Below are 25,436 nucleotides of genomic sequence, written 5' to 3'. Positions count from 1 at the left end.
GCGTCTCTGCCGTCTTATGATCTGTCATGCTGAGTGTGAAGTCTCGCATTGCATGCAGTGGGCTGACACTTCATTTTTATAATTTTTTTTTTTAAGCAAATCTAGATTTAGATAAAAGGTTTTTTTCTGTTTTTGTTTTTTGCTGAAACAAGAATTCTGTTCATTCGGTGCCAATGAAACCTGTAAATCAGATAAAGCATATTGTATGATCCCCAATTTATTACACTCCTATTATGACACCCCTTAGATGTCAATGGAGTCCACTATAAACTCTCTAGACCAGGGGTAGGCAACCTTCAGCACACCAGATGTTTTGAACTACGTTTCCCATGTGGCTTTGCCAGCATTATGGCTGTACAAGCCTTATGGAAGAGGTAGATCACAACACCTGGAGTGCCATAGATCTCTATAACCTGCACTCCCTGAGCAGTACGCTCTCTCTGGCTCTCTATAACCTGCACTCCCTGAGCAGTACGCTCTCTCTGGCTCTCTATAACCTGCACTCCCTGAGCAGTGCGCTCTCTCCGGCACTCCCTGAACAGTACGCTCTCTCTTAGGCTCTCTATAACCTTCACTCCCTGAGCAGTACACTCTCTCTGGCTCTCTATAACCTGCACTCCCTGAGCAGTACGCCCTCTCCGGCTCTCTATAACCTGCACTCCCTGAGCAGTACGCTCTCTCTAGCTCTCTATATCCTGCACTCCCTGAGCAGTACGCTCTCGATAACCTGCACTCCCTGAGCAGTACGCTCTCTCTAACCTGCACACCCTGAGCAGTACGCTCTCTCCGGCTCTCTGTAACCTGCACTCCCTGAGCAGTACACTCTCTCCAGCTTTCTATAACCTGCACTCCATGAGCAGTACGCTCTCTCCGGCTCTCTGTAACCTGCACTCCCGGAGCAGTATGCTCTCTCTGGCTCTCTATAACCTGCACTCCCTGAGCAGTACGCTCTCTCCGGCTCTCTATAACCTGCACTCCCTGAGCAGTACGCTCTCTCCGGCTCTCTATAACCTACACTCCCTGAGCAGTACGCTCTCTCAGGCTCTCTATAACCTGCACTCCCTGAGCAGTACGCTCTCTCCGGCTCTCTATAACCCGCACTCCCTGAGCAGTACGCTCTCTCTGGCTCTCTATAACCTGCACTCCCTGAGCAGTACGCTCTCTTAGGCTCTCTATATCCTGCACTCCCTGAGCAGTACGCTCTCTCCGGCTCTCTATAACCTGCACTCCCTGAGCAGTACGCTCTCTATAACCTGCACTCCCTGAGCAGTACGCTCTCTCAGGCTCTCTATAACCTGCACTCCCTGAGCAGTATGCTCTCTCCGACTCTCTATAACCTGCACTCCCTGAGCAGTACGCTCTCTCTGGCTCTCTATAACCTGCACTCCCTGAGCAGTACGCTCTCTATAACCTGCACTCCCTGAGCAGTACGCTCTCTCCGGCTCTCTATAACCTGCACTCCCTGAGCAGTACGCTCTCTCCAGCTCTCTATAACCTGCACTCCCTGAGCAGTACGCTCTCTCCGACTCTCTATAACCTGCACTCCCTGAGCAGTACGCTCTCTCCGACTCTCTATAACCTGCACTCCCTGAGCAGTACGCTCTCTGGCTCTCTATAACCTGCACTCCCTGAGCAGTACGCTCTCTATAACCTGCACTCCCTGAGCAGTACGCTCTCTCTGGCTCTCTATAACCTGCACTCCCTGAGCAGTACGCTCTCTCTGGCTCTCTATAACCCGCACTCCCTGAGCAATACGCTCTCTCTGGCTCTCTATAACCTGCACTCCCTGAGCAGTACGCTCTCTCTGGCTCTCTATAACCTGCACTCCCTGAGCAGTATGCTCTCTCCGACTCTCTATAACCTGCACTCCCTGAGCAGTATGCTCTCTCCGGCTCTCTATATCCTGCACTCCCTGAGCAGTACACTCTCTCTGACTCTCTATAACCTGCACTCCCTGAGCAGTATGCTCTCTCCGGCTCTCTCTAACCTGCACTCCCTGAGCAGTACGCTCTCTCCAGCTCTCTATAACCTGCAGTACGCTCTCTCTAGCTCTCTCTAACCTGCACTCCCTGAGCAGTACGCTCTCTCTAGCTCTCTCTAACCTGCACTCCCTGAGCAGTACGCTCTCTCCAGCTCTCTATAACCTGCACTCCCTGAGCAGTACGCTCTCTCTCCGACTCTCTATAACCTGCACTCCCTGAGCAGTGCGCTCTCTCTCCGGCTCTCTATAATCTGCACTCCCTGAGCAGTACGCTCTCTCCAGCTCTCTATAACCTGCACTCCCTGAGCAGTACGCTCTTTCCGGCTCTCTATAACCCACACTCCCTGAGCAGTATGATCTCTCTATAACCTGCACTCCCTGAGCAGTACGCTCTCTCCGGCTCTCTATAACCCACACTCCCTGAGCAGTATGATCTCTCTATATCCTGCACTCCCTGAGCAGTACGCTCTCTCCAGCTCTCTATAACCTGCACTCCCTGAGCAGTACGCTCTCTCCAGCTCTCTATAACCTGCACTCCCTGAGCAGTACGCTCTCTCCAGCTCTCTATAACCTGCACTCCCTGAGCAGTACGCTCTCTCCAGCTCTCTATAACCTGCACTCCCTGAGCAGTACGCTCTCTCCAGCTCTCTATAACCTGCACTCCCTGAGCAGTACGCTCTCTCCAGCTCTCTATAACCTGCACTCCCTGAGCAGTACGCTCTCTCCAGCTCTCTATAACCTGCACTCCCTGAGCAGTACGCTCTCTCCAGCTCTCTATAACCTGCACTCCCTGAGCAGTACGCTCTCTCCAGCTCTCTATAACCTGCACTCCCTGAGCAGCAGTATGCTCTTTCCGGCTCTCTATAACCTATTCTTAACCATTCACATAGAATATTTACTGAACATGTATGTACATTTAGAAATTGCTGATAAAGTGATTTTGAGATTGGATAACGAGCTGAACACAGGAAATTTGGCCTGAATGATTGGACTGTTGATTATTTTTGTCTTTTAGTCAATAAAAATGCAGTCATGTTCTCTCTTGGCTGTGAAATAATGGTTATATAACAGGAATAAATATTACTGGGAGCCTCTTCCAAAAATAAACATTTTCATCAGACATCAGAGCCTTGGTCAAAACAAAAGTGGGCATGTGTATTAAAGCAAAAAAAAACCCCACTATATATATTGTTGGAATATCACTGAAATTCCACCTATGTATATATGTTCCCCCTCCCCCGAGATCATCAGTTATGGTGCCCTCGGCCCAAACCAAACATAGAGATGCATTAGGCGCCTACTGTATGTGTCCAATCCTGTCCTTCTCTATGCCAATCATTAAGTGCGTTCTGTTTTAAAATGCTGGGCATGATGACGCTAACCATGAACCGTGTAGACCGAACAGGTCTACATTGTGGAAGTGCTTGTAGTGACTGTCAGTCTGAAGCCCCTAATGGCATGGTTTATACAAAAAGTAGTTTATTTTTTATAAACTACATGGTTTTACATTGCCAGATACGACCAGGTCTATGCACCAACAATACTCCATTAGGATGTAGACATTGTGGTCCTCCATTTCTAGGCCTGCGAATCAAGCTCTAAACTTACCTTGTACGAAGCATTTGAGATCATGCCCTTGCTCTGAGCTGGGTTGGGGAGGGAGGGGGTGGACTGAATGAATTTAAGAAAAATAAAATAATGTGATAACTTTTCCTGGAGGGAGCTTTGGGGGACACGCGCTGTGACTCCCCTTGAAGGAGCTCATTGCAGATTATACTGTATACACAGAGTTTCAAGCTAAAACGTACAGACTCCTACCACCATGACGTCTTCAAAAAAACCATAAGTGGTCATGGTGGTTGGAATAACCCTGTAGAAGTTGGAGTGAATCACAGGTGTGATTTTAGTTTTTACCTGTCGGTTTGTATTACTACCAGGGCCAGAATGTGGAAAATGTTAGCAGTTACAAGGGGCTGCCTGGAGTTACTGCGCAGGGACATGTCATCTGGAGAGGGGCTCCATGTGCTTCGATGTAACTGCTTCCCCGAATAGACCCTTACTCTGTCATTCACTGTGTCGGAATCTGAAGAGTTAATCTCCTTGGATCCCCCCATATGATTGAGGTTAACTGGTAGAAATGCAAATGGTGGCTGCTTCGATCATGCTGCCATGATAAATTGTGCTTTTTTGCTGCTTTTTTCAGTGACTTATTTTCTCCTGGCTCTTGCGGAATATCTTGGTCCGGAATTCAGTATTTTTAGAATTACCTTGACACAGTTCTGGAAGGGCAGTGATCGTGTGCTGCCTGTGAATTGGAATTGGATGATTGATACATATACGTTTCAAATGTCAAATGAAAAAATGTAGGTGGATTAGCACAGTCAGTGTATAACGAGCTATAAAACTGGTGTCATATGAAGAATGGGTTTTAGTTACACATTAGTAATCGATATTTACTCATTTTCACCCATATAAGTTACATCTCTCAATGCCATTGCTCCCACTGCAGATTGATCAACGTGCGCAGACCTTGTGATATCTTATAGAAGTGACTGCAGATAAGAACCATTCGGCCCATCTAGTCTGCCCAACATTCTAAATACTTTCATTAGTCCCTGGCCTTATCTTATAGTTAGGATAGCCTTATCCCACGCATGCTTAACCCCTTAAGGACCGCTGACGGTTCAGGACCGTCAGCGGCAAAACGTGCGTTTGGACCGCTGACGGTCCTGAACCGTCATAACGGTTTTGGGCAACTTACCTGATCGCCGTCGGTCCCACGGCGGCGATCAGCTCTCCTCCCGGTCCAGGGGGACTGCCTGTCTGCCCGGGCAGTCCCCCCTCGGCAGATCAGGACCCCACGGCCATGTGATCACTCGATCACATGACCGCAATAGGGGTCTTTGTATCTGCCTGCAGGGGGACTGTCTGTGCTGACAGGCAGTCTCCCTGCATCTGTAAAATCAAAAATAAAGTGTAAAAAAAAATCTGTGTAAAAAAATATGTGTGTGTGTATATGTATATATATATATATATATATATATATATATATATATATATATATATATATATATATATATATATATATATATATATATATATATATATATATATATATGTGTATATATATCATATATATAATGTCACACTAAGTGTATTTTTATATTTATATATACGTATATTAATATAAAAATACACTTATATTTAAATTACACACGAATATATACAATATATATAATAACTATATATATATGGTATATATATATTATTATAAAATACAAATAATATGTTAATAAAAATAAATAACAAAAAATAAAAATTTTTTAATAATTAAAAAAAAATTATATATATATATATATATATTCAATTTTATTCTAACAGTATTTTGATATTGATATATATATATTTATATCAAAATACACTTAGAATGTAATGATATATATATCTATGTATAAATAAATAAATAAAAATAATACGAAATATACATATGTCCACATACAAAATTACATTAATAATTTCATAAATATACACGTAGACGTCAAATATATAAATATGTATATATATTAAAATTCTACGTGCATATTTATGTAATATTTTTACCTAATTAAGTAATTTTAATGATTGCAATTTGAGGGACCTGCCTGCCAACCCAGGCCAAAAGTCCAGATAATTTAATTTGCTAGCACTGTGCTTAACCCTGTAACTTTCTATGACACCCTAAATCCTGTACATGGGGGTACTGTTTTACTCGGGAGACTTCGCTGAACACAAATATTAGTGTTTCAAAACAGTAAAACATATCACAGCGATGATATTGTCAGTGAAAGTGAAGTTTTTTGCATTTTTCACACACAAACAGCTCTTTCACTGAGGATATTATTGCTGTGATATATTTTACTGTTCTGATACACTAATATTTGTGTTCAGCGAAGTCTCCTGAGTATAACAGTACCCCACATGTAGAGGTTTTATAGTGTTTGTGAAAGTTACAGGCAGTGGCGTACACACAACCCATGGGGCCCCGGTGCGAAAACTGATCTGTGGGCCCCCCCCCCCGCTTACTCTGCGCGGGCTGGGGCCGCAACACATGGCGGTCGGGCACCTGGTCACAGGGCTGCGACCCGTGCGACCGCGGTATGTACGCCAGTGCATGCATAAACACATACACTTAAAGGACCACTACAGACACCCAGATCAAATCAGCTCAATGAAGTGGTCTGGGTGCCAGGTCTCTCTAGTTTTAACCCTGCAGCTGAAAACAGCAGTTTCAGAGAAACTGCTATGTTTCACTGAGGGTTAATCCATCTCTAGTGGCTGTCTCATTGACAGCCGCTAGAGGATTTTCTGCGATTCTGCGATTCTGCGATTCTGCGCTGAACGTCCATAGGAAAGCATTGAGTAATGCTTTCCTATATGGGCGGTTTGAATGCGCGCGTGGCTCTTGCCACGCATGTGCATTCGGAGCTGAGAGGCGGATCGGGACGGAGAGATCCCCAGCGCCAAGGGAGCCCGGCGCTGGAGAAAGGTAAGTGCTTTAGACACACACACACTCTCATGAACAGACGCACACATTTACTGACAGACACACACTCAGTGACAGACGCACACAAACATACTCAGTAACAGACACACACACTAACACTAACACACTCTAAAACTAACACACTCACTAACACTAACACACTCACTAACACACACTCACTAACACACACTCACTAACACACACTCACTAACACACACTCACTAACACACACTCACTAACACACACTCACTCACTCACACTCACTCACTAACACACTCACTCACTAACACACACACAAACTAACACAAACTAACACTAACACACTCACTAACACTAACACACTCACTCACACACTCACTCACACTCTCACTAACACACTCACTAACACTAACACACTCACATTAACACACTCACTAACACTCTCACTAACACACTCACTCACTACCACTCTCACTAACACACTCACTAACACACACACACACACACTCACTAACACACTCACTAACACTAACACACTCACTAAACACACACACACGTTTTTTCTGGTTTTTTTTTTTAATTTAATCCCCCCAGCCTCCTTACCTGTGTGAGAGCTGGGGGGATTCCCTGGGGTCCAGTGGTGTTGCTGGTCACCCAGCTGGCTGGCGGGCGCGCGAGGGAGCACTGTCCCCTGGGTGCTCCCTCTTCAGCTCCCTCGCGCGCCGCGTACTGATACCGGAGCCGGAAGATGACGTCATCTTCCGGCTCCGGTTTCAGTGCGGTGCGCGAGGGAGCTGAAGAGGGAGCACCCAGGGGACAGTGCTCCCTCGCGCGCCTGCCAGCCGGGTGACAGCAGGGCCAGCCTCGGGGGGCCCGGAGGTGGCCGGCTCCTGGGCCCCCCAGCAGAAGAGGCTGGCCCTGTGGGTACATACCGGGTCGCAGGGGCGGCCGGGCCCCCTGGTGGGCCGGGCCCGGTCGCAGCCGCGACCCCTGCGACCCTGGTATGTACGCCACTGGTTACAGGGTCAAATATAAGGCTTGATTTTACTTTTTTTTTTTTTTTTTATTGAAATTTGTCAGATTGGTTAGGTTGCCTTTGAGAGCGTATGGTAGCCAAGGAATGAGAATTAGCCCCATGATGGCATACCATTTGCAAAAGAAGACAACCCAAGGTATTGCAAATGGGGTATGTTCAGCCTTTTTTAGTAGCCACTTAGTCACAAACACTGGCCAAAGTTAGCGTTTTTTGCATTTTTAACACACAAACAAATATAAATGCTAACTTTGGCCAGTGTTTGTGACTAGGTGGCTACTAAAAAAGACTGGACATACCCCATTTTTTTTTTTTTTTTTTTTTTGTCAATCTTTATTTTATTGAGGCAAGTGGTTATGGTGGTACAGAATGAAGAGAGGGAGATTTGCAGGGGTCATACAGGTGAGAGACATCATGACAAATTACAAAATCTCGTAGGAGTATCAGCCTCATTTTATATTATATAAACACGCTGGAAAACAATAAGTTGCGTCACATTAACATGGTTTCATGCTAGGTTAATTAGGCATTGAACTTCGAGTAACAGGAGGAGGTACATTTATGCTTATAATGCAGTTTGCAATCTTATGTTACGTCGATAGGTAGGGAATAAGATTAACACGATTTACTCACAGGTTACAGACTGAGGGTGCAGACCCAGAAGAGAATTATATACTACTGATACATTAGCTTGCAAGTTAAGTAAATGTCGGTTATGACAGGTAATTTAGGCCGGTCTAGGGTAAATGAGCCTATACCATTATAATAGGAGAGACTAGAACCTGCTGATTTAGCTCTGTGCTGACTATATTTATCATTATATGTTGCTAGCTTGCTTAAATCCGGTTAGGTCTCATGTTGAATGGGCCCTTGTTCTGACACATATAAGTTTAAACTTAAAATTACAACAGCATTAGAAAAAAGTGATAAAAGAAAAAGGAAAAAAGTAAGGAGACACGGGCTCTGCTTTACGTATTGTGAGGTAATGTTAGTCACAGTCAGCCAATGCCGCTCGGCTGTCTTTTGCCTGGTTCCCGCTGCTCTGCTCTCCTACCCTGGTGTGTCCAGTCGCAGATTGAGGAGGGTGAGTTAATATCAGTGTAAGTCCCAGGTAGGAGGTTGTGCTGGTCTGTAATCAGGGATCCGGCTCTCCGTGGCATGCAAAGTTCGATGTAGGGCTGGGGTCTGTATCCCGGCAGTTTTCCCCTCTGCGTTGCTGATGGCTTCGCTGGGCTCAGTGTTTTGTGCGCTGGAAGGGTTCTTACCACAGATGCGTGTTGCCGCGCCCTTTGAGGCTTGCGTGGGGTGGCATGGAGTTTGGCAGTCGGTCGGGAGCTAGTCAGTGGTGCCCTCCCGCTCCGGGCCCGTTGTAGAGCCGGCACCTTGCGGCCGCGGACTCGGGGGCTATCAAAGGCCGAGTCCTTCCCTTTCGGGGTAGGTCTGGAGATCCTGGGGTTGAAGGTATGCCGCCTTCGGCGTACGGGTCTCCGCCTGCGTGGCCGATGCTCCGGGGTTGATCCCCTGGTGGCCCTAGGCCCAGATGGGCTGGTTTGGAGTGTCTTGGGCTGTGGTTGCACGGCTTCGCCCGAGGGCAGCCTGGTCCCGCTCCGGTCTGTGCCGCCATGTAGGCCCTCCGCATCGCCGCTCACTAGTAGCTGGGTTCGCTCAGCCTTATGTCGGGCCGCGATCTTAGCCCAGAAGGCGTCAAACAGTTTGTCTAGGCGGGTATTAAGGGAGTCAGGCGTGTTGGGGCTTCGTAGTGAAGGCCCCGTTTGTCCACGAGGTTGCTTGTCCGCCATTTTAATATCATGGATTGCTTGCAAGTTTGGTGCTGCTAGTTTCTTCTGGGTTTTGCCAGTCAAGGCGTTTGGGACCGGGATAACCCCCACCGGTCCGAAGGGGGGGGGGGTAGTCGTTTGCTGCGGGTGCTGCGTGCGATTATGGGCTGGGAGAGCGGCCGCCTCTCCGTTGCCCTGCTTAGTATAGGCCCCAGTCCTCAGCTCGGTCATTCCTGCGAGTTTTCCTGGCATATAAGGTATCCCCTTATTCGCCGGTGTCTGCAGAGTAAGAAGCGGTGAATGAGGAGCCAGTTTAGTTAAGTTTGCCCCCGATTTTAGCAAGTTATCTGCTTGAGGCCTGGGAGCTCTAGTTTCATGCGACTGCACTGCTTCCCAGTCAGGCCACGCCCCCGGACATACCCCATTTTAAATACCCTGGGTTGTCTACTTTAAAAAATATGTACATGTTAGGTGTGTTTCGGGGATTTATGACAGATAACGGTGTAACAATGTCACTATTGATACATTTAAAATATATATATATATTGAAACAGCAATTTCCTACTTGTATTTATAGGCCTATAACTTGCAAAAAAAAGCAATAAAGCATGTAAACACTGGGTGTTTTTAAACTCGGGACAAAATTTTGAATCTATTTAGCAGTTTTTTTCATTAGCTTTTGTAGATAAGTAAAAGATTTTTCAAGTAAAAGTCCAAAAACATTTTTTTTTTTTTTTTCACCATATTTTATTATTTTTTTTAAATACAATATATGACATAATATAAATACTGGTATGTAAAGAAAGCCCTTCTTGTCGTGAAAAAAACTATATATAACTTGTATGGGAACCGTAAATGAGAGAGCGGAAAATTACAGCTAAACACAAACACCACAAAAGTGTTAAAACTGCTCTGGTCCTTAACGTACAAACATCGCAAAAACAGGCCGGTCCTGAAGGGGTTAAACTCCTTTACTATGTTAACCTCTACCACTTCAGCTGGAAGGCTATTCCATGCATCCACTACCCTCTCAATAAAGTAATAATTCCTGATATTATTTTTAAACCTTTGTCCCTCTAATTTAAGACTATGTCCTCTTGTTGTGGTAGTTTTTCTTCTTTTAAATATAGTCTCCTCCTTTACTGTGTTGATTCCCTTTATGTATTTAAATGTTTCTATCATATCCCCCCTGTCTCGTCTTTCCTCCGAGCTATACATGTTAAGATCCTTTAACCTTTCCTGGTAAGTTTTTTTTTATTTTTTATTTATTTATTTTGTTATTCTTTATTTTTCGTGCTCAGAGAAAACAAAAATAATACAGAGAGGTAAGCAATGCCACAACAGCTATTGCCCGCTCGTCGGTTAACAGTTAGGAAGAGGTATTTGGCATATCAGAACATGGCACATTTTTAGTATATGATAGATAAGAGTGATAGCAAAATATCAGCTATAAGTTAAGGCCTACATGCCCTTCATACTGGGGTCTCAAGCTGATCTGACACAGATCTTAACTGATTTACAAGAACGAGGTTATACGCTCTTCTGAAGTCACATCATTTGCAATAATTATTATAAACATAAAGTAAACAGGTGTTTCATTTTTAAATTAAAAGGAGGTGGCTGGTAGTGATAAGGTCATATGGTGATGCATCTCGTATTATGGTTAGAGTACGAGAGGAAATAACGAGATAGTAACATTAAGCTATTGCCGTACAGTAAGTAGATATTTAGGACCTTTACGTTGTGTCCTATTTAGTAATTCCTTTACAATGTATTAAAAAAAAGGGGCCGCATTGCTGCAGGAGCAGGTGTTAGCCCATTTAGATCTACAACATTTAACAGCGATATGTCAATAAAAGAATAGCACAATTCTCCATTATGTGTAGGGCCATAGGTGTGCGCTTGGGTTTAACGTATGGCGTCAGTAAGAGTCCACCCGCGTGGGATATGGCTATCCTTTGCCTAGGAGTGTTGTGCACCTCTGTGCCAGAAATGGAGGAGCCTGTGTACTTCTTCTATGTGTAGCAGCACTCTGGTGATGTGTTGTTGCCGGGTGTCTATGATTGGTATATTTCTGGCATTTGTGTGTGCCTATATGGTTAGAGTTGAGTGCTCGTGTGAGTGTTATCGTGGTGGTCTAGCAGTAAAAAGATAACTACTGTGAAGGACTTTTATGCAATTGCCTATATGCTTCAGTTTAATTCTCTCCCTGCTATTTTAAGGTCTATATTGTTCGGTTCCAAATGTCAAGAATGAATGTATTTTAAAGTGTTTTATGTCTTTTTTCAACCATGTGGTTAATGGAGTCTGCCTCTAGCCCTGGATAATTGGATTACTTTCCCCTTTGTCTCCAGGATAGAGGCCTCTGTAAAACCTGTCTAAACCAGATTGCCATGCGGCCAGCCAGGGACCAAAATATACTTTTACTAACTTTTGAACCCCTGGTCTGATTCATGCCATTTTTTTAATATGTTGTTCCCCTGAATGGATTGATTGTGAATATGTAATTTAGGTGAATGTGATGTATGATTTTAGAGTTATGAATGTTAGGTAAAAAGTATGTTAAACTGTAAATGTTCTGGCCAGCAGATAATTGAGCTATGTATATTGCTAAAACTCAATTATCTAGCCTGGCCCAGAGGGTGCCAGTAAATCAATCTTGTTCCAGCATTAAGTTTTGGCTCATGTGTGGATTATTCGGCGATTCCAGGGATATTTCTACTTGTGGAATATTGGGTGATTTTACTTTTATGGGAAGAAGGGAATGCTTGACGGGGATATTTTCTACTACCGTCACAACTGGTTGGCAGCGGCAGGATTTTCCCTTCTACTTTCCTTTACACCAGGATTCCAAGCAGACACTGGGAACAGTGAATGGAAGGCTGGTACACCCTGCTTAAAAGAAATACACTGAAAGAACTACTGGAAGTCCGTGGAAGGATTGCTAGCAACAAAACCAAGCGGGTCATCATAGCAGAATTAATGGAGCTAGACCAGAAGAACTTGGTTGCAGCAACGCCAGCAGTACAAGAGATGGAGACACCAGTGATTCAGGAGGAGGAATCACCAGCCAGAGATGCTTCGGCTAGGCGTAATAGAACCCTCAGAAAGTCCTTGGGCCTCGCCGGTAGTCTTAGTGCCAAAGAAGGATGGGACAACCCGCTTCTGTGTAGACTACCGGCGCCTCAACGACAAGACAGTTACGGACGCCTATCCGATGCCACGGATGGACGAGCTGCTTGACCGTATCTCTGCAGGGAAGTATCTGACCACAATAGACCTATGCAAGGGATATTGGCAGATTCCCCTAGCAGAAGATGCCATACCCAAGTCGGCCTTCATCACCCCGTTCGGTCTATACCAATTCCGGGTTATGCCGTTCGGGATGAAGAACGCCCCGGCCACCTTCCAACGGATGGTGGATCAGTTACTTGGGGGTCTCCAGAGCTTTGCATGCGCTTACCTGGATGACATCGCCATCCACAGCGATACATGGGAAGCGCACCTAGAGCACGTAGGGGTAGTATTAGATAGGATCAGGGGGGCCGGGCTGACCCTGAAACCCGACAAATGTCATTTGGGTATGGCGGAGGTACAATATTTGGGCCACCGAGTAGGATGTGGTAAGCAACGGCCGGAGCCGGCTAAGATCGAGGCCGTTGCCAATTGGCCCACACCAAGACACAAGTCATGGCTTTCTTGGGCACAGCCGGCTATTACAGACGCTTTGTACCCGACTATAGCGCTCTGGCCAAACCCCTGACCGACTTGACCAAAAAGAAGCTACCCCGACAAGTCCTGTGGTCCCCGGAATGCGAGGTGGCTTTCCAAGCATTAAAGACTGCTCTGGTTAATGCTCCGGTGTTGGTTACCCCAGATCCTAACAAAAGATTCATTGTCCACACAGACGCTTCAATGTTTGGACTGGGGGCAGTACTAAGCCAGATCGGGGAGGATGGAGGAGAGCACCCGGTGGCATACCTGAGTCTGAAGCTGTTACCAAGGGAGGTCAGTTATGCCACCATTGAAAAAGAGTGTTTGGCCTTAGTATGGGCACTCAAAAACTCACACCTTACCTTTATGGCCGGGCTTTCACTCTCATCATCGATCACAACCCCTTGGTGTGACTTAACCGGGTTTCAGGGGACAACGCCCGGTTGCTACGCTGGAGCTTGGCCTTACAGCCCTATGACTTTACGATTCATTATCGCCCAGGCAAGCAAAACGGGAATGCCGATGGATTGTCACTCCAAACAGATTTAACCTCGGACTAAAAGCTCTGAACCCGTCAACCCTACTGGACCAGGAAAGGTCCAACTGAGTTGCCGGAGCAGGGAGAAAAAGGGGGGGCCATTGTGAAGGACTTTTATGCAATTGCCTATATGCTTCAGTTTAATTCTCTCCCTGCTATTTTAAGGTCTATATTGTTCGGTTCCAAATGTCAAGAATGAATGTATTTTAAAGTGTTTTATGTCTTTTTTCAACCATGTGGTTAATGGAGTCTGCCTCTAGCCCTGGATAATTGGATTACTTTCCCCTTTGTCTCCAGGATAGAGGCCTCTGTAAAACCTGTCTAAACCAGATTGCCATGCAGATTGCCATTGGGTGATTTTACTTTTATGGGAAGAAGGGAATGCTTGACGGGGATATTTTCTACTACCGTCACAACTACTTTTTTCTGTCCCAGACTGCATGCCGGGAGCTTCTGCCTGCTAGTAAGGGTAAGGAGAGGGTGGGATAAGTGAGTGTTAGGGGACAGTCCTTAGAAAGCGTGGAGCGAGCGCATCATTAGACACATTTGCGCCAAGCTCAGGGCGCTGTCTGCATAGTAAGCTGTTAGTTAGCCAGCCTGCATGATAGGCGCGCATCCTGACATGCATTCACTCTAGGCTGACCTTACAGTTCTTTGGGCTGACCCGCCCCCTTTTTGGGCATGCCAGTTACGTGATTTGTGTCAATGGCCCAACCTTTTACCCTGCCCACCGACGTCCTGCTGTTAGGGGATTTGTATTTGCTTGATAGATGAAAGTGATAGATCGGTACAGGGTATGTGTTTTCTTATAGCTGCATTTTGTAAGTTTCCCTGTGGCACCGACTCCACCAGATACAGGACCCATGGGACGTATGGCTGTTTTTGTGTCGATAAGATTCTGTAATTAGGTCCATTGTAATTGTCAGCACCAGGCCCAATGGGCTCTTCATCCGACCCCAAAGGTGGAATCCCCATTGAGTTCAGTGAAGGCTGAAATCTTCTGCTAAACTCTGCAGAACGTCATCAGCGTCCAATCATTGACTGATTCCTGTCGGATTCACCGGTGCTCAGCAGCCCAGACAATGCCCGCCAGTCTAAGTAAGCTGCCGGACAGTTTACCTTCACTTATACCCAGAATGATTATTTCCAGATTAATTCTGGAGTGTTAGCGAGCGACCTCTCGGCTGTCTCTGTTACTGGCTGTGATGCTGGGAGCTGATCTGTTACACTGTATCCGATGAGTCTTTTATTCTTTAATTAAAGTGTGTTTGTGGTTTTTGTTATCTCCCCAGCCTGTAATGAACAATGACAAGCACTGCTTCGAATGTTACGGCTATGACATAATCATAGATGACAAGCTGAAACCCTGGCTCATCGAGGTGAGTGACCCATTTCTATGTTTTTAAAAAGTGTAATGATGCTGACGGCAGATCCCACCTTTCTCGAGGGTACATGCCTCGGCAGATTAGCGGGTTGGCACAGAAGATGTGTCCGGAGAAATTTACGTGCTGTCAGAGGAAAGCGTGGAAAGTGGAATTGTTCATGTAAAAAATATCAGGGATGCCAAGTGTTACCAAGACTGTCACTCCTATTATCCCCAGCCAGGCATAGTGACAAATGTCATCTGTCTAGTAATGTCAAGCATTTTGGGCCACGGAGGTTTACCAGGCAGCTTTTAGTTACTGCGAATGTTCACAAATTTCTTATATTAATCTTGCATTTTGTTTGCTCCCATCTCACTTACATTATCAGGGTTAGTCAAAGTGAATTTCAAATTTAAGGTCAAAACAGTCTAAATGTCAGCTGTGCTCCAATTCTGCAAATCTGGTCTTATATTTGAAATTCACTTTGAAGCCCCACGTGAATGAATAACCCTGTATATCATATTTGTTAAAATGTTGGCCTCGTGTAATAGGTTTTCCAAATGATTCAATACAGTTACAAAAAGTTTCCAAATGATTTATCTACAAACGTCCCTATTAACCCCTTAAGGACCAAACTTCTGGAATAAAAGGGAATCATGACATGTCACACATGCCATGTGTCCTTAAGGGGTTAAAGGGACACTATAGTCACCCAGTCCTCCTTATCTTATTGACGTGGTCTGGGTGCAGTCCCCTTAACCCTGCAATGTTAATTACTGCTGTTTGCAGTTTACAAATGCTTTAATATGAAGTATATGTAAAACTCGACAGTTGGTCTTCCCAGCTTCATTCCCTGTACAGAAACAGGACTGACCGTAGAGACTAACTGTTAGTTTATTAACACTGACCAACCAATGGTGCATGTAGGATCCTGCCATATACGAAGGTAGGGATGAGTTTTTCTCATTTTTACTAATTTTTTTACATATTCTTAATTTACAAATTTGTATTTTCTTTTAATACTTAATAAAAGGATAATTATATTAAAAACAGTTTGAGTTGACATTTGTCCGTTAATTAATAAAGATTAATTCCGGTACAAGGTAACCATGGAAACCATAGAATGTTATCGCTGATTGCTCCAATCTTTACACTTTATCCCAAGCTATTTTAATACATCTATAACACAGTACCCATTTACCAGTTTTCATTGAATATCGTGGGGAAATACAGCAAAACATATTTGCCATCATGTTACGTGGGTTATGTGAAAAATGAATACTTAAATAGGATTATCCACCCAATCACATTACATAAATGACATTGCTTTGCTAATTTCTCGAGAGAATATAAAGGCTGTAATTGTGTTTTCTGATTTCTCCTCTATGACGTCACTATGCAATGCCGCACGCAAACAATTAATTAATTATCTATGATGTCACTACGCAATGCCGCATGCAAACAATTAATTAATTATCTATGATGTCACTACGCAATGCCGCACGCAAACAATTAATTCTCTATGATGTCACTACGCAATGCCGCACGCAAACAATTAATTCTCTATGATGTCACTATGTAATGCCACATGCAAACAATTAATTAATTATCTATGATGTCACTATGCAATGCCGCACGCAAACAATTAATTCTCTATGATGTCACTATGTAATGCCGCATGCAAACAATTAATTAATTCTCTATGATGTCACTATGCAATGCCGCACGCAAACAATTAATTCTCTATGATGTCACTATGTAATGCCGCATGCAAACAATTAATTAATTATCTATGATGTCACTATGTAATGCCGCACGCAAACAATTAATTCTCTATGTCACTATGTAATGCCGCATGCAAACAATTAATTAATTATCTATGATGTCACTATGCAATGCCGCACGCAAACAATTAATTCTCTATGATGTCACTATGTAATGCCACATGCAAACAATTAATTAATTTCTGGATTAGCAATCACTGGCGTATTAAGTTGTGATTTAATTGAAATAAAAATTTGTTGTATTTTCTTTAGTTATACGCAGATCTGGTAGCGCTGGGATGAGTTGAACCCGATTTTTTTTTTTTTTTTTTAATTTATTTATTTATTTATTTATTTTTTATGGTGTAGAGAAATCAAGTGTCACATTGTTAGCTGCCCTTTAAATGTCAACCTGATACATCATAAGAATTCTCAGATTTCCACATTGGTGCTATTAATAGTTTTTAAATTTTAAGGTAATATAAATTGTATAATGTAATAAAATGTATCATCCCTTTAACTCGTAATTCAGTCACGTTGTTATGGAGGCCTCCATCTGGTTTCATTTGTGTTGAAATGTCTAGATATTATGACTGCGATTTTCCTTGATAACAAATCCAACCTTTACTTAGTAACTTCACCCTTCCTGCTGTCTACGCTCAGATTTTCCACACGTGTCCTCAGATCACCACTTACCCCAGGCATACAGAAATGCCTTGCTTCCTTTTATCTTTTTAAATTATTTCCTCTAACGAGTGATGAATAAACACATTACATTCTCGGCATACTTTTCTTCCAAGATAATTTTAAAATTGAATTTTTGGCTTTTTTTACTTTAATTTAAATTATTTTTATTTTTGTTAAAGGTTAATGCATCTCCATCTCTAACGTCGAGTACTGCTAATGATCGAATTCTGAAATACAACCTCATCAACGACACCTTGAACATCGTGGTACCGAATGGAGAAATCCCGGACAGTAAGTGGAACAAAGTTCCCCCAAAGGAAGCTCTTGGAAGCTATGAAATCTTGTAAGTTATCTTGTAAAGGAATCGCCTACATGTTTTCCATTTGTATTAGTTTTATGTTCATCGGCACAATACGTTAACGGGACTCTCCTTCACCGAGTTGCAGTTGTTAGAATGTTGATTCCTGGGATTAAAGAACACCGTGGCATTCCTAACACTAGCTGCCTGGTGACTGCTTAGGAAACTGGCACCCACCTGCAGGGACAAATAAAGTCATTTTACTTACGTTTACTCCCTTGTGTCGCCGGTCTCCACAGTAGTCCCACCTCCTTGGCTGAGATCATGAAGATCGATGAGCTCAACCAATCCAGTGCTTTCATAGTGGTGCGCATGTGTGGGAAAACACTGCCTTGCACCAATCAGATGATCTATCCGTTTACCTTGCTATTTCAAAGTAAGTGTGTGAGTGACATCCACTGGAGGCATTTTAGCTGTGCCATGAAAACACTGCCATTCTGCTACAATACATTGTATCAGCTGCAGGGTTAAAATGGGGGGACATGGCACCCCGACCACTTTTTTCTTCTTCAATCAATTGTAATAATGTGAATTGCCTGAGAAAGTAAAAAAGGCCTCAACATAAATGCTGTCCTCTTGAGGCTCTGTGAAAATCTGAAACTCTACATCCTGCATTAAAGGAGCAATCTAGGCACCATAACCACTATATGCGAGTATATCCTGGTTATGGTTGCCTCAGGCAGCGGGTACCATCCCCCAGTTCTTGTGCACAATGTTTTTTAAGCAGTTTACCCAAAATGGAATTCCCAGAGGCCCTTGCAGAATGACCTCACTTGTCCGAATGGCTGACTTCATCCATGTTTTGATGTCATTGATTGGCTGAAGAGTAACCTCTATGTTGGAAAGCTGGACTGTGTGTGGCGCACTGAGAGTGTCCTATAATACCTAGAATCAGGACAGGTTTCAGAAGTAGATAAATGGACTACAAGTCACAGAATCCCCAGTGAGACAGCTCTCCTTCATACAGAGAGAGAGTAGAGAAATCAATTTATAATGAGCGTCTTATCGCAGCTAAGCGGATTAACCAGCTGATTTATCTGCATTTTAATACTTGCAGTGCTTATCTAACATATGGCCATGTGCACAAAGGAAAATCATTTAAACGTGATTATTATTTATATATATTTATGTTTTATTTATTGTTTGGATTGGTTGTTTTTGTGTATATTGTAAATGCATTATGTATACAGTGAATCAAACAACTGGTTAAGGTCTTGCCTGGAGTTGACCTTTAAGAAAAACCTGGTTTTATTTTCTGCCAGTGATAAAGTTTAGCAGTAAATGTTTTACAGCTCGGAGAGGGAAAGTACTGGGCCCGTCACATTATCAGCAAAAAAGAAAAGGGAAAAAAGTTCATTTTCCTTTCTCCTTTTTAGTTCTAAAGGTATTCTATCATATCAAAATAGCAGTAAATAATCTATAAATAATTGAATGGGAAGGGGAGCTCTGGGATTGTGCTCCCTGAGTAAAGGAGCTAAACACTAAACTGTAGTGAATTGAAAACTGAATGGCAAAATGTAGGTAAAAATATCCAAGCTGTGACTATAGCAGAGTTGGCAAATTATCCCAAAGGCCCCAATTTTGCCGTTTAGTTCAGTTCAGTTTGGTGTTCAGTCAATAACGCACCATTCAGCAGTGAGATACCTCGGGCAATATTAAAACTGTACGGGTAAATGTTTCTCCCCCTAATCCTTGCGCATACAGGACACTCGGGTCATGGTTGTACCCCGGGAATGGACACAAACTGGGGAACGTTCTAGCATTGGCACACGCTATGTATGGAACATTACATTCAGGAAAACCTATAACTACCGCATGCCCTGCGTGCTATACCACGGGGTGTCCACTGATAATAAATATATTGTTTTCGTGGGGTCATTTGAAATAGTTGTCTGGCTGCCTTGAGCCCTAAATACTGTGATAAAGCTCAGCTGGTGTTATTTGCAGAGCAGGGAGCCGAACAATCTGCAAACACAACCCATAGATACAATATCATGTTCTACTTAGAAATGGTGGGAATTGTTAAGGTTTTGTAGTTAAACATTTAGGGTATTGCCATAACACAAACTGGGATATTTTCCTGCACTAAGACACTTCCTTGGCATCTTCGCTCATAATTTATCAAAGTGTTGTGATCAGAAAAGTAGAACATATCCAGGGAACCGTAAGGGTATTTCACCACTTTTCTGGTAATGACGCGGGTCATTCTCTGAAATGGGAGTATTTTGGGAATCCAAAGGGATTTCCATGTTTTAATAAATATTCGATAATTCCTAAAAGTCTCCACTATAGTCAGTAACATTGGGGTGTTTGTGTCTTCCATTTATTTGTGTTTTGTACAAAGCAAAGTTTATGTAACGTTAAAGAGAGCTCTAAACACAAGCTGTTTGACAAGAAAGTAAGATTCGAATCAAACTGCAAGTAATGAGTCTTTGTAAGGAATGGTTATGGAAACATGTGGCGCTTTCTAAACTGCTGATTGTCAGTTTAAGACGATTCAGGCTGCCACACTTATGACATAACTCTCAGCAGTCATTAAGATCCATTTCTTCAGTCTAATCGTAACATATTATGTTTCCAGCGTTCTCCCAGGATTACTTTCTCATTCTATAATCCTTTCATGTTTGCCGAAGAAAGGTTTTTTTCACATGCCGGTTTTAAATCCTTAATGCACAAATTTCTGGCTTTACATTTGTCAAGGCAACACACAAACATCTCTCTCGTTTAATAAATACATTGAGTTAGAATGCGCAGTATCACTGGAAATGTGTTAACCCTTCACAGGTAGGGAAGCAAATCCTATCTCACAAACATCAGATTGCAGTGTCTGTATACATTGTATCAGATTGCAGTGTGTCTTTATACAGTGTGTCAGAGTGTAGTGAGTCTTTATACATTGTATCAGATTGCAGTGTGTCTTTATACATTGTATCAGATTGCAGTGTGTCTCTATACATTGTATCAGATTGCAGTGTCTTTATACATTGTATCAGATTGCTGTGTGTCTTTATACATTGTATCAGATTGCAGTGTGTCTTTATACATTGTATCAGATTGCAGTGTATTTATACATTGTATCAGATTGCTGTGTGTCTTTATACAGTGTGTCAGAGTGTAGTGAGTCTTTATACATTGTATCAGATTGCAGTGTGTCTCTATACATTGTATCAGATTGCAGTGTCTTTATACATTGTATCAGATTGCAGTGTCTTTATACATTGTATCAGATTGCTGTGTGTCTTTATACATTGTATCAGATTGCAGTGTGTCTTTATACATTGTATCAGATTGCAGTGTATTTATACATTGTATCAGATTGCTGTGTGTCTTTATACATTGTATCAGATTGCAGTGTGTCTTTATACATTGTATCAGATTGCAGTGTCTTTATACATTGTATCAGATTGCAGTGTGTCTCTATACATTGTATCAGATTGCAGTGTGTCTCTATACATTGTATCAGATTGCAGTGTGTCTCTATACATTGTATCAGATTGCAGTGTGTCTCTATACATTGTATCAGATTGCAGTGTGTCTCTATACATTGTATCAGATTGCTGTGTGTATTTATACATTGTATCAGATTGCAGTGTGTCTTTATACATTGTATCAGATTGCTGTGTGTATTTATACATTGTATCAGATTGCTGTGTGTATTTATACATTGTTTCAGATTGCTGTGTGTATTTATACATTGTTTCAGATTGCTGTGTGTATTTATACATTGTATAAGGTCCTCATTGGGAATACAAGGTTTATTCAGTCTGACTGTTCCATTTATTCCGTAGATACGATGAAGAAGCTGCACAGGCTGATGTATCTGATCGAGACATGAGAAATCGTAGTGGGCAAAATATTGGTCCAAAGGGGAGTCGAGTCCGAGAAAGTGGAAGATCGGCACCAACAACATGGAAGTAATCCAGAATAACTCGCCAAAGATGAATCTGTTATGGCGTTCGTGGAGATAAATGCAAACCGAGTCTCAGTCATCAAATGCCATTGATGTACACAACCTGCACGCTCCCCAACAGTCTGAAAACTCTCTGTTAGCACCCTGACTGTACTAAGAACAAGAATGTGGGATCCTTCTCTGTATTGTCACATAGGATTGAGTTTTATAATGGAAACCCTGAACTGTAGTGAAAGGAACACCTCAAACTCCTAAAGGGGTAAACACAGTGCCTCCACATTGTCGGTTTATAAACATGCTGATTTCAGCTGTCGGATAGCTGAGCGCATGCTTTTCCTGATCGCCTTGTACCCTTATTTGATTTACATTAGGTGTGCCCAAAAGGTAGATCCCCACAACTTCCATGATGCTTTGTCTTTCTAAAGACATAAAAAATCCGTGCAAAGCATCATGGGAGTTGTGGTTCTGCAACATGTGGGGATCTAAATTTTAAGCACCTCTGCTTTACATAAAGTATCATTGGATTCAGTGTTTCTCCGCAGACACAGTGAGGTACCCTGCATCCCAATACTGCTCTATGAGAAGCATTCTGTTGTTTTAATGAGATCTTCGGTACTGATGGTCCACAGGGGGCAGAGCGGAGCACTAAGTTTGGGCGCAGTAATCTAGATAGATTTTAAAACATTCCAGCATTCTACATGAAAGTTTCCTGGATTGTAAAACATGCTCGAACTCGGCTTACAGCTTGACTCTTAGTTTAGGGAACTCACCCCAACTATTCCAATCTCGTGGAACGCTAATTGCTACAGAAAACACTCTGGCTGTTGTGTTTTGATTGCTGCTGCAGTTATTTATTGAATTCCATATTTATATATTTTTTATTTGTTTTGTATTTCTATTCAGTTTCGTTCTGTCAATATTTATGAGAGTTTTTTTATTTGTTACCCGCAGGGAAAATGAATTTCAAAATGGTTTGTTTTTGGGAAAGCCATAGATTGTGGATTTGGTGGTGGGTCTGGTTTATTACTTGACCCTGATTAATGTAAGAAACATAGCCCACTAAAACTTTCAAATAATCAATTTTCTGAGAATAAACACTTTTGTGGAATTTTTGTTCCAGGATTTTCTATATATTTTTTGTCGATGTTCATGTACCGCTCTCGATCTGTGTTATTGATGAACTGAAAAATAATCCATGTTGAAAAGTAAATATATATTTTTGAGGGGGGGGTGTTAATTTATTTTATATTCATTTATAGATGTTTATTCACTAGACCACGAGTTGATAACCTTATTCTAACATTTATACCAACTTTGGGAAAATTATGGATTAACTAGATGGCAAATTTAAACGTGCTTTAGTTCACTAATTGCTTTCACTGGATCCTAGAAACGTGTTGAACATATTTATTGAAAAGAAATTAAATCATTCTGTTCTGTTCCTCCATTTATTGAAGGCAGAGCGGATAGCGTGTAAATCATGCAGGATTAGCCAAATTAGTGTTCCCACTTCATCGGAATACAATACACTCAGAAAGTGAACCTTCGTGGAGGCACAGGTGAAAGAGATTTATAGATTCTATTAAGTTTACTATTTAGAGGGCAGCAGTACAAGTTAATTGTAATTCACATAATTGCTAATTCAAGAGATTTGTTTGGTGCTGTTTATAAAACACTAGATAATTACACAGCAGATGTGAATGTCTAATGGAACAGGAGTATTCTAATTGGATGCACAAATGGCACACACCTACGCACTCAAGGAACAGCACGCTACAGAGCTGCAACTCCTGCAAATTGCAAATACTCAAATAGTGATGCTACGGCCTACAGAGGTCATCCCGAGAAGGCTGGAGCCAACGCATACCATCCTGGCATGATCGTGATCCTGGTGTGGCGTGTGCCCAATGCATACCATCCTGGTGTGACCTCTTGGCCAATGGATATCATCCTGGGATGACTGTGCCCAACGCGTACTATCCTGGTGTGACTGTACCCAACACATACTATCCTGGTGTGATTGATCAATGGATGCTGTAGCAGACCACCAGCCCCTCAGGAACCCTTAGAACAAACAGACAGTCATTCCCCCAGTAACTGGACGACACACAATTGGCGGTACAATACGATTTTATTATGCCACACTCGGCTTTTATGCATAGCCCAGGCAAGGGGTCCACTTCACAAACACACAGGGGTTGTATCCCAAGATCCTCTACACCTGGGATCCAAAGTGTGGGAAAGGGGTCGCTGTCCCTTTTTCTCCCAGGTCTAGGGAGCCCGCCACTCAGGTGAGGGGTCTCCCGCCCTGGACAACAGGGGGGAGGGGGTTTAATCCAGGATCCCTTGTGTCTGGGAGTAAAAGCGCGGGACAGAAATCATCCCTTTGTCTCCCAGTCACCGAAAAGCCTGCCAAATTAGCCAGTGCCCCAAAATCGTCCCTACCAACCTCAGGTGAACGCACAACGGCCAGTCTCTGTTTGCGAGGTTCCTGTGCTGAAACCTGCAAGGAAAGCGTCTTCTTTCGGGATACGAATGCTCCCCCTGGCTGGCATTCATCTATAGGAAATGGCGGCCTCTCAGGGGAGCACTCATTAATTACTTACCTTGCAGTTTCACAGTTATGTTGCCAGTGTGAACATTCTGGTTATTGGTGGGAACGTTCTAATGGGGCCCTGGGGTGGTCCGCCTTCGGGAGACCAATGGGTTTTGTTCGTATGAATGCTCTCGAACGGGGAAACATGGTATACTGCACGACAGTCAGGGAAAACACATAAAACAAAGGGGAAAATGCACGAATAGGCAGCGGTTCTGCCACAAATGCCTTCTTGATTCGTATATGGTCAATGAGTTAAAGTTGACATTTGGATTAAGGAGCATTCCCCCAAACGGTAACTAGTAATAGAGTTGCAGTGTTTTTATTATTATTATCTTGAGGTAGTGTGTCCCTGGGTACTGCCCCCACATTCGTACACTGGGAGATTTGCCTTTGAACATAATTGGCTTTTTGCATGACTGCCCCCTCCCCCCTGAATCTACCATCCTGGCATGAGTGCCCCCTCCCCCCTGAATCTACCATCCTGGCATGACTGCCTCCTCTCCCTTAAGTCTACAATCCTGGCATGACGGCTGCCTGAATCTACCATCCTAATGAAGCTCCAGTCTACAGATACCATTCATGAAAGACTTTGGTCTAGAGATTGCCATCTTGGTGAGGCTGCTAAGTAGAGGTGGGCAAATAATTAATTTTATTAAAGGAACACTACAGGCACCATAACCACATATGGCAGTAGTGATTGTAGCGCCCTATTGCTTTACATTGAGGAATAAAACCATGTTTAAACTATTTGACTTCTTACCTAGGATTTCCCAGGCGTCCTGCTAATCATACGCTACTAATGTCACAGATCCATTTAATGCAATAAGCTGTAATAATATAATGAGCTGTAATAATGCCCTGAATTATAATAGAAGAATGAGCTATAATAATACAAGGAGCTGTTATAACACACTGAGCTGTAATGATACTATAAGCTGTAATAATATAATGAGCTGTAATGATACACTGAGCTGTAATGATACACTGAGCTGTAATAATATAATGAGCTGTAATGATACAATAAGCTGTAATAATATAATGAGCTGTAATGATACAATGAGCTGTAATAATACAATGAGCTGTAATGATACAATGAACTGTAATGATACACTGAGCTGTAATGATACAATGAGCTGTAATGATACAATAAGCTGTAATAATACACTGAGCTGTAATGATACAATGAACTGTAATGATACACTGAGCTGTA

General features: G+C 42.9%; 1 protein-coding gene across 1 annotated transcript in view; it reads left to right on the top strand.

Moving 5' to 3' along the window:
* Positions 1–22,016, top strand: part of TTLL1 (TTL family tubulin polyglutamylase complex subunit L1) — a 51,935-nt gene extending 29,919 nt beyond the window's left edge. The window contains exons 8-10 of the mRNA XM_063445046.1: positions 14,838–14,924; positions 17,539–17,702; positions 21,506–22,016. Coding sequence (XP_063301116.1) covers positions 14,838–14,924; positions 17,539–17,702; positions 21,506–21,635 — 381 coding nt within the window. The 3' untranslated portion in view covers positions 21,636–22,016. The remainder of the gene's footprint in view (positions 1–14,837; positions 14,925–17,538; positions 17,703–21,505) is intronic.
* Positions 22,017–25,436: the final 3,420 nt, after the last annotated feature.

The sequence above is a fragment of the Pelobates fuscus genome, chromosome 3, assembly GCF_036172605.1.
Source record: "Pelobates fuscus isolate aPelFus1 chromosome 3, aPelFus1.pri, whole genome shotgun sequence".
In the NCBI taxonomy this organism is placed as follows: Eukaryota; Metazoa; Chordata; class Amphibia; order Anura; family Pelobatidae; genus Pelobates; species Pelobates fuscus.
Note: the sequence above shows the minus strand (reverse complement) of the source record. Positions and strands in the feature narration are given on the sequence as shown.